The following is a 16,783-nucleotide window of genomic DNA, read 5'->3' as shown; positions in this document are numbered from 1 at the left end:
TGTGTTTCGGCATTGTGCTGTGGTCCATAGTTTGTCCCGCTCCTGTCCCGGTCCAGTCCGGTGGCACCGTTCGTCCCTGCCCGGTCCTCGCCTCCGGCCGTAACCGACCAGTCACGCCCCGCAGTGTGACCGACGGTCGGCTGTCGCAGTGGCGCACCGATTGGCCCGATTTGACCGGACGGCTCCTCTGTCTGCTGTCCGTGACCAGGGCTGGTGCCATTTGTCCGAGAGGACCGCGCCGCCGCTGCCGGCCGGGGCATGATACGGAGGCCGGAGCGGCCTGTCCGTCACTACTTGTAATGCTTTCAAGAATCACTCACCGCCTGCGATTTCTCGTGAACCATTATGACGTTTTTGTCGACGGATCGTGGCTCAATTATGTTTGAAAAGAATGGAATTGTAGTTACATAATTGCTCATCAGTGTCTCTAGTGAAGCGTCTGCTGAGCTTCTGAATTGGACCCAAGCTGTTTACGCTGATGGAGCAAGATCTGCGCTGGTGGATTAGATCTTCAAGGGCGCTTGACTGAGTGGTATTCAGTTACAGTCAGTGTGTGTGACTAGTTTGGCTAATTATCACAGTGAAAGAAGTCTGTGTGTGTCCTACCCTACCCTAACCTAACAGTCACTCTGAATACGCTGTGCGTGCGTGCGACATGACATTGATGATGTCTGTCCGTGTCTGTCCGTCTATCAGACCGTCCGTCTCACCAACAAGTGTGTGCGATGTGGCCGTGCCGTCTGTCCGTGCCTGCCAGACTATCAGACCGTCCGTCTCACCACCCAGTCTGTGCGATGCGGCCGTCTGTCCGTGCCTGCCAGACTATCAGACCGTCCGTCTCACCACCCAGTCTGTGCGATGCGGCCGTCTATCCTTGTCTGTCTATCAGACATTCAGACCGTTAGTCTGACTACCCAGTCTGTGTGGTGTGGCCGTCTATCCTTGTCTGTCTATCAGACATTCAGACCGTTAGTCTGACTACCCAGTCTGTGTGGTGTGGCCGTCTATCCTTGTCTGTCTATCAGACATTCAGACCGTTAGTCTGACTACCCAGTCTGTGTGGTGTGGCCGTCTATCCTTGTCTGTCTATCAGACATTCAGACCGTTAGTCTGACTACCCAGTCTGTGTGGTGTGGCCGTCTATCCTTGTCTGTCTATCAGACATTCAGACCGTTAGTCTGACTACCCAGTCTGTGTGGTGTGGCCGTCTATCCTTGTCTGTCTATCAGACATTCAGACCGTTAGTCTGACTACCCAGTCTGTGTGGTGTGGCCGTCTATCCTTGTCTGTCTATCAGACATTCAGACCGTTAGTCTGACTACCCAGTCTGTGTGGTGTGGCCGTCTATCCTTGTCTGTCTATCAGACATTCAGACCGTTAGTCTGACTACCCAGTCTGTGTGGTGTGGCCGTCTATCCTTGTCTGTCTATCAGACATTCAGACCGTTAGTCTGACTACCCAGTCTGTGTGGTGTGGCCGTCTATCCTTGTCTGTCTATCAGACATTCAGACCGTTAGTCTGACTACCCAGTCTGTGTGGTGTGGCCGTCTATCCTTGTCTGTCTATCAGACATTCAGACCGTTAGTCTGACTACCCAGTCTGTGTGGTGTGGCCGTCTATCCTTGTCTGTCTATCAGACATTCAGACCGTTAGTCTGACTACCCAGTCTGTGTGGTGTGGCCGTCTATCCTTGTCTGTCTATCAGACATTCAGACCGTTAGTCTGACTACCCAGTCTGTGTGGTGTGGCCGTCTATCCTTGTCTGTCTATCAGACATTCAGACCGTTAGTCTGACTACCCAGTCTGTGTGGTGTGGCCGTCTATCCTTGTCTGTCTATCAGACATTCAGACCGTTAGTCTGACTACCCAGTCTGTGTGGTGTGGCCGTCTGTCCTTGTCTGTCTATCAGACATTCAGACCGTTAGTCTGACTACCCAGTCTGTGTGGTGTGGCCGTCTATCCTTGTCTGTCTATCAGACATTCAGACCGTTAGTCTGACTACCCAGTCTGTGTGGTGTGGCCGTCTATCCTTGTCTGTCTATCAGACATTCAGACCGTTAGTCTGACTACCCAGTCTGTGTGGTGTGGCCGTCTATCCTTGTCTGTCTATCAGACATTCAGACCGTTAGTCTGACTACCCAGTCTGTGTGGTGTGGCCGTCTGTCCTTGTCTGTCTATCAGACATTCAGACCGTTAGTCTGACTACCCAGTCTGTGTGGTGTGGCCGTCTATCCTTGTCTGTCTATCAGACATTCAGACCGTTAGTCTGACTACCCAGTCTGTGTGGTGTGGCCGTCTATCCTTGTCTGTCTATCAGACATTCAGACCGTTAGTCTGACTACCCAGTCTGTGTGGTGTGGCCGTCTATCATTGTCTGTCTATCAGACATTCAGACCGTTAGTCTGACTACCCAGTCTGTGTGGTGTGGCCGTCTATCCTTGTCTGTCTATCAGACATTCAGACCGTTAGTCTGACTACCCAGTCTGTGTGGTGTGGCCGTCTATCCTTGTCTGTCTATCAGACATTCAGACCGTTAGTCTGACTACCCAGTCTGTGTGGTGTGGCCGTCTATCCTTGTCTGTCTATCAGACATTCAGACCGTTAGTCTGACTACCCAGTCTGTGTGGTGTGGCCGTCTATCCTTGTCTGTCTATCAGACATTCAGACCGTTAGTCTGACTACCCAGTCTGTGTGGTGTGGCCGTCTATCCTTGTCTGTCTATCAGACATTCAGACCGTTAGTCTGACTACCCAGTCTGTGTGGTGTGGCCGTCTGTCCGTGGCTGTCAGACTGCCAATCTAGCCATCCTCTACATCCGGTTCCAACAGGGTACCGGCAGTAACGGCGGCGCCGGCCACGCTGCCGTGGTCAGTCGCAGCGAGGACTCGTCACCGGGCGTGTACTGCAGCCGCAGCTGCGTACTGGCCTGTCAAAGTCAGCCCGCAGCCGATATGTGTAAACGGTGCCGCGACCACTACAAGAGGTGAGACCGCGGCGCAGCGCAACCCTCCGCTCCGTCGCTTCCATCCTCAGGATACCAAATTCTTCTCTTCCACATCGCAACCCCCACTCCGGGCTGGACAGGCACCTTTATCCCATGCGGGCTGCTCCCTTGGAGCGGCACCGCTGCTCCCGAGGGAGCGCACCCCGTAGCCGGGTGCAGAGAGTGCTTGGGGGGCTTGTCGGCCTGTCCTTTCGGACGGGCTCAGCCCCGGCGACTCTCTAGGGTGTCTGCCCAGACCAATGTCTCCCCCTAATTCCTATCATCCTTCCGGCCCTGAAATGGCCTCGTCAGACCGAAAGGGCCTTACCTAACAAAACAAAACAAAACGCAGCGCAACGGCACACGAGTAGTGTGGTCTGTTGAACGGGAACATCTCTGATTGGTCGTGGTCGAGTACTGATAAAAGGCGCAAACAGGTCCCGGATCTGTGTCATTTATGGATGCTCGGATCCACGTACAGCTCTCACAGCACTAGGTGATTGGTTTGCAACATCATAGTAATTGATTTGTATTGATGAATACGTGTATGGGCTGTTCGCAAGCATTGGTGCGAAGTGCCCACATGAAACTTCTTCTTTTCTGTCTAGTCATTTTACTGGAGTCTCTGTGCCATTCAAGTTATTATCCCTAAAAACACATCGGCTGACCAGCCACTGTTGTGCGAATTGTACCTACATTGTGGTCTTCAAGCACGAATCGCGAAGTCGCGATGTATGGCGGTCGATGTTATTAAAGTTTCAGCCGGCCGTCTGAGCCGCTCTCGTCACGCTCGGGTGTATTTTACGGGCCACCCTGGAGTCTTAATTAAGTGTTCTGCTTCAGCGCAGCTTTGTCTTCAATCTGGTTAAAGTGATTATGCAGAGGCGACACATTGTTTTAGTCTCGGGCGTTGATTTAGAGCCTAGGGGTCATGTGGGGTATAGAACCCAGCGCTAGAATAGTGACTCGCCAGAGCATAACTAAAAAAAGGGAGTGATGTGTTTCAAAGACTACTGGATATACCTACTGAGTATTGTGTTCTTTCAAGTGCATCAGAGATGTGGTCTATATTTTGCGGTGTGGTTATTGACTGATGTCATTAGGGTCTTCTAGGACTGCCGTCGGGAGGAAAAAAGGCCGTATCTAGGTCAATTTTTCACAAACAAAAATGTTCAGGCGAGGCGAAAACGCGTTTTCATTATTGCTAGCCGCTATATTTATCCAATTACAAGGTTAAAGATACCGTCGGGATCGGAATGAAACAATAAATTAAGTGAAACTGGTTTCGATTAACAATTTCATTCGTATTTAGTCAAGACGTAAAAAGTGTTTTGACTTAGAAATAATCTTGTGTTTCTATGATTATTTTTGTCATGGATAAAGCCGTATCATGGAAAAACCGTATTGTAGGAGTCGCGCAACTATTTTTGCCATGAAAAAAAGCTCTATGCTAGTCCCATTCGTTAGGAACCGGGAATGACGCCGCTTGTACGTCGCATCTCAATTTCTAACACTGTATTCGTCATACAAAAATGCAGCATGTGAAACATGGATGTATTTTCACGGCAATCAAAGCCATGGCGAAATGCTGCCATACCGAGCTCGTACAAAAGAACGAGAAAACAGTGTCATTTCATACAGGGGGAAGTAAAGTTCATTCGATTCTTCCCGCTAACTATTGTAAATTGCACAAACAATGCACAACAATGAGACCATTCGCTGGTTCCTGTGCGCTTTGAGCCCGCTGACCGCTCACCCTTCTTGCCTCATCCGTTCAGCTCACGGGCCGCAGACGCTCGTAGGCTCTCCCAGAAGTGGCGCCCCTGGGGAGGCAGCAGCGGGAGGAGCTGTCGCTTTAGCTGGAGAAGTTTCGACTTGTTTACTCCTCTCGGCTGACACTTGGACTTTGGCTGCTCATTAGGTCTGAATCTTCCCTTGGTGAGGTCAAAGGCCCGCCATCCGTCCATGTCATGAGATGTCTTGGTGAACACAAGATGCGTGTCACGGCGAACTTCGATCACTTTGAGTGACGCCAGGTAGGGTCGGTCGTCCGAGTCTCCGATGAGTTTCAGCTTCTGGCTGCTGATGCCGCTTTTCACTTCCAGGAAGTCTTTGGGTGTCTCTCAATCAGTCGAGATGACTGTTCGATGGCCGATTTAAAATCTTCAGTCAGCCACAGCCTTTTGTCTTTTAAGGTCTTTGTTGCACACTCGGTGCACTGCATCAGCCGACATCACAAGTGTACCATTCTTTAGGGTTTCTGATGGGTTATTTACGGTCTGAATGAACCCGGTGATGAGCACCCAGTTCTTGTTCTGGGCTGTGCAGGTGTCCAGCCAGATAACGATTTGGCAGAAGTCTCGCTGCGCCCGTAGAAAGCGGATGAATGCGGATGTCACGCCTTGTGCGTCCCTTCTCGCTAGACCCTCATGCCAGAGAACAGAGACTGGCCTCGGCACCTCTCCCGCTTTCCAAGAACGTTTGCCCACCGCAGAAAACGTCTCGTTATAGACAACGCGACGCGACGTGAATATGCACTCTTTGTGCGGTAGTTGAGGGAGGAGGAATATCCTCATCATGTCCCCGGACACAACGAGCTCACACTCATCCCACTCTCTCTTTCTCATATTTCTGGTAGGCAGACCTCGCCTGGTTTCTCGACGATGTGGTCTTCATGTTTTACACAAACGGAACATGCGGTACCTTCATTGGCGCATTCATGTAGGGCATATTCTGCACACTCGGAGCACTCTTCCGTGCCAAGCTTGGTGAATCCAGCGTTCATCCGCTCCAAAGCACGGCGGTATGTCGTTTCAGAGCATATGCCCTTGCCATGAGTTTGCTCGAAAAGGCGAAGCAGAGCTGATGTGTTGTGGTCGTCTGGCAGATATCGGCGGTTCGGCGCATGGAGATAGCGATAGTGGGGTGCCACGGGTTGGAAGGAAAGGATATGCTGCTCTATCATGTCTTCATCGACCTTCTTCGGTGCCGGCTGTCTGCCCCGCTTGTCCGCTGGAGCCGTGGGATCAAAGGTGATGCTGTTCGTTCAGCACTGGCTTATCGTTGCCTGTCTTAAAATGAAGCGTGCTGAGGAAAAGTTCCTTGCACACCCGGATTTTCTCGAAGCCCACTGGCAGATGCCACTGCAGTAGACGTCTTCTCTTTCGTTCCTGTCCTGAAACAGCGCCGTTTTCGGTGACGAAGCGACGATACCACTCTCGTCTGGCTGTTATGGGCAGATTGTTCACAGTCTCATTGATTTGGCGCCGCTCAGCCTCCGAGACGTCACCTACGCACTGCTGTTTACACCGACCTGCCATCCAGTCGCCAGGGACGGGAAGCAAAGGATGCTTTGCAGCAAACCCCTTCGTTTGATCCTCCTTGGTTCTCGTGCGTTTCACTTTGGTGAGAGCGGTTTCAGCAAAGTGCAGTTCATCAGCGACAGCGAGATCAGTGACTCTGCCGGGTGTCACACATCTGCTAGGGTTGGACTCCCTAGGGTGGGATTCCAGCGAGTCACCAGCGCCAGACAGCTGCACCAATGTGTTCTTTGGGCTGGAAGCGACTGTGGGGCAGAATCCGTCATCTAATGGAGCCGAATCACGCAACGGAGCTTGCTGCTCGCTAGTCGTCATGTCGATTGACGACAAGGCAGTGAAGTCCACTGAATGAGCGGTGTTGAACAGCACCGACATAGAGTCACATAGCCATGGCGTTCCACTTGTAAAGCCACCGCTTGGGTTAGAAGTCGATGCCTGATTGATGGTTCCTGACTTAATGACATTTCTGACGAGGCGAACGGCGGTACAGCTTTCTCCGACTAGGCGGGCAGCTGTTCCAGAGGTGCAGCAGTCTCCGACTAGGCGGGCAGCTGCTCCAGCGGTGCAGCAGTCTGCGGCGGGGCGGGCAGCTGCTCCAGAGGTGCAGCAGTCTCCGACTAGGCGGGCAGCTGTTCCAGAGGTGCAGCAGTCTCCGACTAGGCGGGCAGCTGCTCCAGCGGTGCAGCAGTCTGCGGCGAGGCGGGCAGCTGTTCCAGAGGTACAGCTTTCTCCGACTAGGCGGGCAGCTGCTCCAGAGGTGCAGCAGTCTGCGGCGAGGCAGACAGCTGTTCCAGAGGTACAGCTTTCTCCGACTAGGCGGGCAGCTGTTCCAGAGGTGCAGCAGTCTGCGGCGAGGCGGGCAGCTGTTCCAGAGGTGCAGCAGTCTCCGACTAGGCGGGCAGCGGCTGCTCCAGCGGCTCCAGCGGCGTCTCCGGCAAGGCGGGCGGTTGCTCTGGAAACGATGTCACATTTGTGACACTTGAGGGAATGTCTGAAAATCAAGTATCGTGCTAGAGAGCAACCATAGGCGCGGGAACTACTTTCAGACTGGGGGGGCACACCATAATGGAGATGAACCTAGGGTACCCCCAAATCTAGTTTTCTCACCGGTTTTAGGCCACTTATTTTTCATCCATTGGCTTTTTCAACAAAAAAGAAAAAACATTTGCAAAAAAGTGCGGTATTTCGTCTCAAAGTTGCGGGGGCACCGCCCCCACGGCCCTAGAGTTGGGGGGGGGGGGGGCAAGCTGCCCCCACTGTCCCCCCCGGCTCCCGCGCCTATGAGAGCAACGAAATCACTTCTTTTAGAGAAATGGGCAGATGACGAGTAAATAACTATCAGCATGTTTCTTGCAGGATTTTGGTTATCAAGCAGGGTAGGAGAGTAGTGAACCCCTTTTCTATGTAAATTGCATTTTATCCTCATAAAAATAATTTAAGGAAAGCAGCACAACATTAGAACACTGGAATGCTAAAAACAGGGTTATCAACTTCTTACAGGTACCTACCTTTTTTTAGAAACTCAGCAATGAGCAAGGTGTTTATAAATTGTGTGAACTTACCAAAAACGAGATTGCCTCTTCTCTTCGCAGCAATGGGTTCTTTCCTTGCCACACAGAACCATGGTGCCGCATCCGCACACGGCCGCCGGGCTCCAGGTACGGCCCGGGTAGCAGCCGCAGGTCCGATATGGCCGTGTCGTCCCAATTCACTCTTATCACGCGGCGCTTCTTCCGTTTCTTTTCGTCCATGACTGGGATGTCCCTCATACTATTTAATTTAAGCACATAAATCTGAATGACAGCTTCAGCTACCTTCCTAAAAAGCACATAGTGCCTTCGAACACCCTGTCTCTACTGAGACTAAAGCTATATCTAGTTCTAAAGCCTTGGACTAAACCTAAACCAGGTTTCTGTGTCTAGGTCTTATTCAAGCAGTGGTGGTCTCTTTCTCCGCCCACGAGACGCCCCTACCATATATGGCCATGACCCCGCCCACTGCCCCATATTCCCTTGCTTAGTTTTCTAATTAGGTCACAGACTGCTACCATCACGTGACAATTATGCTGTTGATTTGGGCTCTTCCGCTAAGGAGATACAGAAAAACATGCTTGTAAGGATATACGGCTTTCTTCCAGACGAAATAAGCGATTATTTTGCATGCGTTTCGCAGGCCGCTGAGCCGTATCCATATCCCAACGCATCCCAACGGAGATACGGCTTTATTCCTGACGCAATGTAAACATATTTCGTTCTTGAAATCGCGCCTGAAAGCCGTATGTGCCGAATTGGCACATGCGGCTTTCTTCATGCAAAGTTCAGTCACGTTTTGATAGAAAAGCCGTTTTTGTTTTTTATGTATTAAGTAACATTTTGGGGGTTCATCTTGCACAAAATTGAGTACTGCCATTAAAAGCGTCGTGAAAAGAGCTTTCCAACGATATCAAAAACGAAAAATCGTTAAAAATCGACTTACGGCTTTTTTCCTCCCGACGGCAGAGGACGCTAACTTATCCGTTGTCGTCCCACACATAAATTAAAATCGCTATTATCAGTCGACTGATTCTGTAGGTATGAAGTGACGATCCATTTGTACCCAAGCATTTCAAAGTCAGTCAATTTTCGATAGACCCTAGCATGCGGTGGATTCAAGTCGTTAGTCCTGATTGAATCGGAATTCGGATGTAAAACACAATTGACTTACGTTCATCCCGTTAACTTGTATTGCGAATGCAGCAAAATCGGCCTTGGCCTAGGTTATGCCATTGCAAAATAAGGGCTTTAATCCGGGAATGCTACGCCCTGACTAGCTGTCGCAAGGCTGAATTAAAAAAGTTCGAGTACCTACTCAGCACAAACATTTTTCCATGCGAGTACACATTCCACCTCCTTTTGCCTCTTGAGGGTCTAAGTCCTACGTTCTATCCATGCCACCGAATGTTCGTCGATCATTTCCCTCCTGTTAGCTTTTCTCTGTTCCACTCGGCTGATTGGAAACGTATGGCTTTTCTGCATTGAACGTCTGGCTTTTTTGCATTGACCTGTCTGGGCTGTCTGGTCTGAGGCTCATTGTGATAAACCCGCTCAACATATTTTTTTTATAAATTTAGTCCGAACCTTTTGATGGGAAGGATTCACAAGGACAGAGCCACCGCAAAGCGAATCTTGTTGCGATGACCCTGCCCTCTAGGGGAGAGTGGGGCACATTCGTGCAAAAAATGGATAAACCCATATATCTGTTCTTTGGTTAGTGCAATGGCAAAATTGTTGATTGTAGTATGGAAAGGAACTATTGCAGATAGTTTTCCTCTTAAAAGTTATCCTATAAAATTATTGCTTCCATTAGAAAAAATGACTTTTATTAACTCTGAACATTTGCACGAAACTGCCCCACCTATGGGGCACATTCGTTCAAGGGATGGGGCACTTCCGTTCACCCGGCAAAATTCGAGAAATTACCGGGCATTACCAGAAATTTACCAAAGGCAATTGGCAGGGGGTCATTTCACTTGATTCCTTTCGACAAGAATGCATTGCACAACAAATGTAGAAAGAATGGGCTGGCCAACAAGAATGTGCCAACTGCCGGCCTCCGTGACCTCGCCAAGTTCGCGTGAATTGCTCGTCACGACGTCGCAAGCAGTCGAGACTGAGTCAGGCGAGCGTCATTAGAGAAACCTACTACAGATAAAGTCATAAATCGCAAAAACTAAAAAAAATATGCACGAATGTGCCCCCAGGCAGTGCGTACACGAACCTGCCCCACAACGTTATTAGTAATATATTTCAAAATTTCTTTTTGAAAAATGACACTTTTTCAACAAACAAGTTTGCAGCAGTTCCGTGAATAGAGTGGGCTTCTTCACCCCCAATTTTGAAAAGCTGAACCACATTTCCGAGTCAGGATCACGAAAATGGATGATATGAGAAAAGTTTGGAAAGCTCACGAATATTACAAATTTGCGTTTTTATCAAGCATGACAGCAGGTACAGTGTTGTCTTCTACGATGAACGAAGGGCGGCAATGATAGACATATTTCCATAATTTACCTGGAGCTCGTGCAGTCACTCGTGTTCCCATAAACTGCTGAAAACGAATGTGCCCCATGCACGAATGTGCATCACTCTCCCCTACCCTCCGATCGCGTAATTCCGATTCTATGGCAGAATTTAGAGTCCAAAGTTTAACGTGCGCACAAAGCCGCGCACGGCCGGTCCCCTCGCTGACTTCGCCTGGCTACGGCCTGCCACCAACCGCAACCATACCTGTCAGGAGGCCCATAAATGTCGAGCGCCCGTCGCGCTTCGAACCCGGACTGTCATAACCGGAAACGCGTGCTCTCACCACGCGGAGTCCAACGCTCTAACCAACTGAGCTACAGGACCGGCAAATTGGTAGAGAAGGTTGGAGACGTTATGTCTTACAGCCTGTCAGCATTATTGGTGCGTACGAGTAGCTGCCGTGTTGGCGCTTCCTTAGATTGCACTTTGTTAACATTTTCTAGGTGAAGCAAGTAGGTAGTTGTATTCTTGGTAACCATATTTTTACGTTTTTTTTTCTCCTCTTTTATTATATATTCGCCAGGAGTGCGAGCTCTTAGTTGAAAGCTTGATCAAAGCAAGCTAATTGACGGTGAGGCTTATTGGAAGAATGCGTCGCGTCCTTTGATCACCCCGATTCAATTACTGTGTTTTGATAGGATTTCCCGGGCCGGCGGAATAGGCCTTGGCACGACGTCGGGCGGTCGGGGCGCTACGTCTGCCGCTCGGGAGGAGGCTAAGCGCGGCTGAGGGGGGATGTTACCGTCTTACACCCGTCTGACCCGCCCCCACCCCTGCACGCAGCCCGTGTCAGCGCTGGTGCGACCCCGGCACGTACTACGGCGGCGAGGCGGGCTGTCAGCCGTGCCACGCCACGTGCGCCACGTGCCTGGGCCGGCTGGCCAACCAGTGCATGGACTGCGCGGCCGGCCACTACCTGATCGCCGATCTGAGCGTGTGCGTGCCCGCCTGTCCGGACGGCTACTTCACAGGTAGGTCGGCGCTGCTGGGTGGGGGGGGGGGGCGTGCCGCTCAGCGGACTGGGTCTCACTCCTGACCGGGAACGTCAGTAGTAACTATGTAGTAACTGATTGTATAGATCGCCGTCCACTGGTTAGGCGTGCACATTTACGCGCTGAATTTAACATTAGAGCCTATGGGCTGCGTGCTGACTGCGGTTCAGCGCCGAATGCGCGATGAAGCGCAGTCATCTGATTATTCGTCGGCTGGTCGGCGCCGAATTACGCGCTGACGAGTTGAAATAATTGAACTTTTCAGCGCGCGCTAGGCGCTGAACGATTGCGCGCTGAATACGTGCCTAACCAGTGGACGGCCACCTTTAATCTGACTGTAAATATGTTATGGCTCTGCTCTGAAGCTGTCCACCGACTCGCTCCATCCCTGACCTCTGACCTGTCTCTCCGTCTCCATCCGTGTTCCGTTCTGCCGCCAGCGAACGAGACGTGTCAGTCGTGCGGCCCGCACTGCACGGCCTGTGACGGCTCTGCCAACCACTGTGTCAGCTGCGCGCCGCACCTGTTCCTACACAACAGCCAGTGTGTGGCCTCGTGTCCGGCCGGCACCTATCGGCTCCAGCAGAGGTCAGTGGGATGGTAGAGTGCCGTGTGAGGTCACCAGAGGTCAGTGGGACGGTAGAGTGCCGTGTGAGGTCACCAGAGGTCAGTGGGATGGTAGAGTGCCGTGTGAGGTCACCAGAGGTCAGTGGAGTGGTACAGGTCCGTATGATGTAGTATAATTTAGATACCGCAGTTGATCCAACATAGATTATAATCTAAGGAGCCAGCTGTCCGAATCGATGTTTTTCTAATAGCAGCGCGCTTCAATACGAGCACTTCATTCCAAGGGCTGTCCGATGGTCCAACTTGTCCGCCCTATGCCGCGCCTTCCTCGCGCTTCTAATTGACGCTGCTGGCGTGTCCGATAATCGTTACACGAGCATTCGCTGCGGCCATAAGCAGCGCTCATCACGTACCCCACCGGTAGGCAGTTGATGGACACTTCAAAGTTTGGCCAGCCACTTGGCTATGCAGGCACGCCGTTGGCGCACCGCGAGTGCATATATAACCAATGCTAAAGGTCTCCGGTATCGGCCGGGCGTCGTTTGTAACTGTCCATCGGCCGGACACGGGTGCTATAAAGCGAGCGCCGTGCGTGGGCAGCGCCAACTTCGGGAGGACGTGCCTCGGCGGGCGGCGGGCGGGAGGATCCATTCGGTAATGAGCGAGCTATGATGGAGCTGTCGCTCGGTGGGGAGGGGAGGGGAGGTGCCGCCTGTCGTGGGGGCGGAGCGGCAGCGGCAGTGGTATGTGTGTATACCGTATGTCGGCACACACAACATGAATAAACCATGCCGCCGGAAGGAGCGACAAGCCGACTCGGCCAATGCGACGAGCCGCGGCAGGATTCTCAAGTCTGCCTCTGACGACGAATAGACACCCTGATGATGTGTTTGACTCTGCGATGGCTAGCATGCGTTGGTGTATTCTTTTGCGAGCTTTGGTTTCCGGCTTGTTTTCCGATTGGGCACCTAAGCCAAATAATAGGGACTTTAAGTAGAGGTGAAATAAACACGCAGTTAAAGCTCTGCTTAGACCTGAAATCCTGTATGGAGTGTGAACCCGGCTTCAGAAGCTGCCTGACTGAGAGGTAAAGTGACAGGTGTTAGAACAACTCCTGGATGGGAGGATTTTACCGGCTTTGTGTGCCACTGACTCACAAATTTGTCCGACTACCCTGCGCGGTGAAGAACAAAGCTTCGAAAAAGCACTTTACGGTCCCCGTTGTGCTGCATTTTTCACTCCCAGGAGAGTCTGTATTGTGTTAGCCCAGCTTTGTAGCAAAGCGCCCTGGGGATGTCGCAGACACAGCCCACGTCCTTCCGTGATTTAGATGCAGCTCACGTTTCCCGCCCGGCGTCCCATTCCTTGTCATTTTATCCGTTTAAACTCTCTCCCTCCTCCTGAGGGAAGGATTTTAGAACTTGTCAACCGACTATTATTTTATTGAAAAAAGAGAATCTAGTTTCGGAACATTTGGTTAAGTGTCGGTTGTGACATAAAGTCTCATTCATTGCTGTTTAGCCGGCTAGATATGTGATTTAGTTTTGTGTTCATTTAGCTGTGACACTGTCTCCTGCCCCACCCACAGGTGTGAGCGTTGCGCCGACGGTTGTATGACGTGCATCGGTCCGAACGACAACAACTGCGTGCTGTGTCGCCGGGGCCTGTTCCACTTCAACGGACAGTGCGTCAACTCCTGCCCGCCAGGTAGGCAGTGCGGCCGGCCATGACACGCCCGGCCGCGCCGCGCACGCCTAGAGACGCGCATGCAGTGTCCGCCGGCCGGCCCGAGCCCGCCTGGCCGGCCGGCCGCCGAGGCAGTTTGGTTTGCGCTGACCGGTGGCTTACCTGAGTTTGCATGGAGTGCCGGAACGTGGGGACCAGCGGCTGTGTGGCTGTGAGGCAGCTGCTGAGTAGCTGTGAGGCAGCTGCTGAGTGGCTGAGGCAGCTGCGGAGTGGCTGAGGCAGCTGCTGAGCGGCCAGGATGCCGGGGTGGGGCTGGGAGTTGTGCTGAGCCGAGCCGAGATGCTTACTCGGCTCTGCGCTGCGGGTGAAGAGTCAGGATGTACTGAAGAGGGCTCGAACCCGACGTGTTCGAAACACTGCCGGCGACTGGAGTCGTTCAGGTTCCAAGTGATTTTACAGATCCGATCCGCAATATTTTAAGAGATTAGCAATATTTTAGAAATAATTATACGAGCGGTGTTTGGCGCTGCGGGACAGTCGGTGGCGGATGGGATGCGATGGGGTGGCGGGCGGGCTGCGGTGGGGTGACGGGCGGGGTGCGGTGGGTGCCGCCGATCGGTGGGTTCACGGGGACGGGATCTCGTTGGGTGGAGGGGGGAGAGGTGGCGTGAGGGCCCGTCAGCGGCCTGGGCCGTCCGCTCCGGTTAATGCTCTAGTCTGGCGGACTGTTGACAGGGGCTGAGCCCTCGTTACTGTTGTACCTGACCGTCTGTGATATGCTGAGCCGGTCGGATCACCAGCTGCCGTGCGGCTGCCGGCGCAGCGCGGAAATTGTTGTGCGGTTCGGCGGTGTCCAAATGTCAGCACAGTGTAGTGTTTGATCAATAAATGCCGAGTTGGTGGAACGGTGCGTGTGGATGACCGGCGGACTGTGCGGATCACCGGCGGCCGACCGACCAGGAGACTCTCGGCTCCGTGACCAGGTACGCCCCGCCCCCGCCCCCCCCCCCCCCGCCGGACGTCAGAGGTGGGAGCGGCGACCAGGCGAACGCCTACCCAGTCTCAACAGTATCACAGACCTGTGAAGACAGGTGGCATGACTGGACAGCTAAATCATTACATAAACAATAAACGTGTCGCATGTGAATAAAATAAACTGTCGACAGAGTCATGTTTCACCAGCATGCAACGTGAGCACACAAACCAAAGGCACTATTTATTCAAATCACAGTAATATGTAATTGTGCTCAATGTTTTGCACGCCATTCGTCGCTTGGTGGAGTGATTTAATGTACGTCCAGCCATGCGGTTTAGCTGGGCGCCAGTCCCGCCTCTGACGTTCAGATGTAGAGTTTTGGGGTGGCTGAGCCTGACATGATGAATATATCCGCATGTGAGGGAGGCGAATGACCTTCGCTGGATTGCGCTGTTGCTTTGCAGTGGTGTGAGTTGTTTGAAAGACGCACTTGTTGTGCATGTGGTCGGATGAATTCATATTGGAGTCGCATTCGCCACGAGTGGTGTGTTCTGTCAGTGTTTTGGTCTGTTTTCTTAACTCAACCTATCCCCTGGCCCTTGCAGTGATTTAGTGCGCGACTGGGTAAGTCGGGCTTCCTCCGTAATGAATGTCCACCTCCATCCCTGACAAATGTTCCTCGAGCCAGCGTTGGCACTTGCTTGTCGATTCTCGAGTTGCTCAGTCCATTTTGGAGGCCCATAGGTCTGCGCCGTTCCTGTCAGCCAGAGGGGACTGCTGGTCAGGCCCTCCAGTGCTTGTGTCGTGAGTGTGTGCAGATATAACTAATCAAAAGTCGAGGACCAGGTGGTCTGTCAGCTGTCTGTCATGTCATGTGGAAAGTTGTATGTGCCGCTACCTATAGCTCTCTCCACATGATCTCCGACGATACCATATTGATAAATCCTATGAAATGTTTGTTTATATGGAATCTGAGGTATCGACAATATACTTATACATATTTTACATATATTTACTCAGGAAAGCCGTGTCGCTATCTACTTGCAGCATTCTCCATTGGTCTTAGCTGGCACTCGGGCCCTTAACCCGGCAGTTGCTGCTGTATTTCGCCACCCGCCGTTTGCTGAGGGGGGGGGGGGCGTTAAACGCCCCAGACGATAACTCGAGAACCAATAGGCGCAGCGAAACGCACGAGGCGGCAAACGAAAGAACGCGACGAGACGCTTCAGATGAGTACTTTAAAATTGAATTTTGAGATCTTAGGTCGGGTCAAGGTCAGGTCAAACACCTGAAATCGGGCTTTCTTCGGAACCTCGCAATGGGCTCCTCTCGTCAAAAACTCTGTCAAAACGGTGCATTGTCCTTCATATAAGGCCTACAAGAGTCTCAGATCCATGTAGGGGTCAGTCAAGCATAGGTCAGGGTCAAGGTCAGGTCAACCAGGTAGGCACGTATCCCCGAAAATCAAAACTGATATTCGCAGCCTGTGACACATGGTTTAAGGGTAATTTTGGGCGTAGAACACGATGGTAACATTCATCTTATATGTGTACGTGTTTAGTTCAGAAAGTTCAATTTAAGAAATGCATGTATCATGGTCGTGAAGTAGTCACGAGAAAATGCCAAGATTCAGTTCAAGATATTGGAAAATGCGGAACGATAATGAAAAATCGAAGATAGCCATTTGATTGTCCATGGTATTTGCAGTCTAATGACGTTTACTGCATGTCTGTATGTCTATGCTATGATTTTATATGATTTTTCGAACATATGCCATTTTTGGTCGAAAACTCAGAAATCATGACGTAACTAAAACCTCGATATCTCAAAAAGTTTTCGACCGATTTGTTTCGAACTTTGTCACAATATACTTCAATCAATTTCCTACAGGTACCTAAATTTTGGCGCGCCTGCGGTGCGCCGTTTTTATGCTATAGCGCGGCGAAAAAAGTGGGGGCGTTTAACGCCCCCCCCCCCCCTCCCCAGCAACTCGCGGGTTAACCGCCCACACTCCGGATAGTGGCGGCAGTGTTGAGTCTATCCTGTGGTCTAGCAAATAGCTGCACACTTGAGACTCTCTTGAGGCTCCGTGATTTGTCCATTGTGGGCTCGCTACTGGCTACTAACCAGACTGCTGCGCTCCGCGGCGGGTGCGCTCTTAGCTTCTGCTTGCGTCTGGCGTCGTTACCGCTGGTCAC

The 16,783-nt window shown here is 51.7% G+C and overlaps 1 protein-coding gene across 2 annotated transcripts in view; it reads left to right on the top strand.

Annotated features, from left to right (window-relative positions):
• The window catches only part of LOC122368830 (furin-like protease 2), a 68,904-nt gene extending 54,390 nt beyond the window's left edge, over positions 1 to 14,514 (top strand). For both annotated transcript variants that reach the window (XM_043343093.1, XM_043343094.1), the window contains exons 13-16: positions 2,829 to 2,983; positions 11,148 to 11,335; positions 11,797 to 11,944; positions 13,512 to 14,514. In XM_043343093.1, the coding sequence (XP_043199028.1) occupies positions 2,829 to 2,983; positions 11,148 to 11,335; positions 11,797 to 11,944; positions 13,512 to 13,653 (633 nt within the window). In that variant the 3' untranslated portion in view covers positions 13,654 to 14,514. The remainder of the gene's footprint in view (positions 1 to 2,828; positions 2,984 to 11,147; positions 11,336 to 11,796; positions 11,945 to 13,511) is intronic.
• The last annotated feature ends 2,269 nt before the right edge of the window (positions 14,515 to 16,783 follow it).

The sequence above is a fragment of the Amphibalanus amphitrite genome, unplaced genomic scaffold (assembly GCF_019059575.1).
Source record: "Amphibalanus amphitrite isolate SeventyFive unplaced genomic scaffold, NRLGWU_Aamphi_draft 000980F_arrow, whole genome shotgun sequence".
Classification (NCBI taxonomy): domain Eukaryota; kingdom Metazoa; phylum Arthropoda; class Thecostraca; order Balanomorpha; family Balanidae; genus Amphibalanus; species Amphibalanus amphitrite.
The sequence above is the reverse complement of the archived record's forward strand: the minus strand, read 5'-3'. Positions and strand labels throughout refer to the sequence as shown.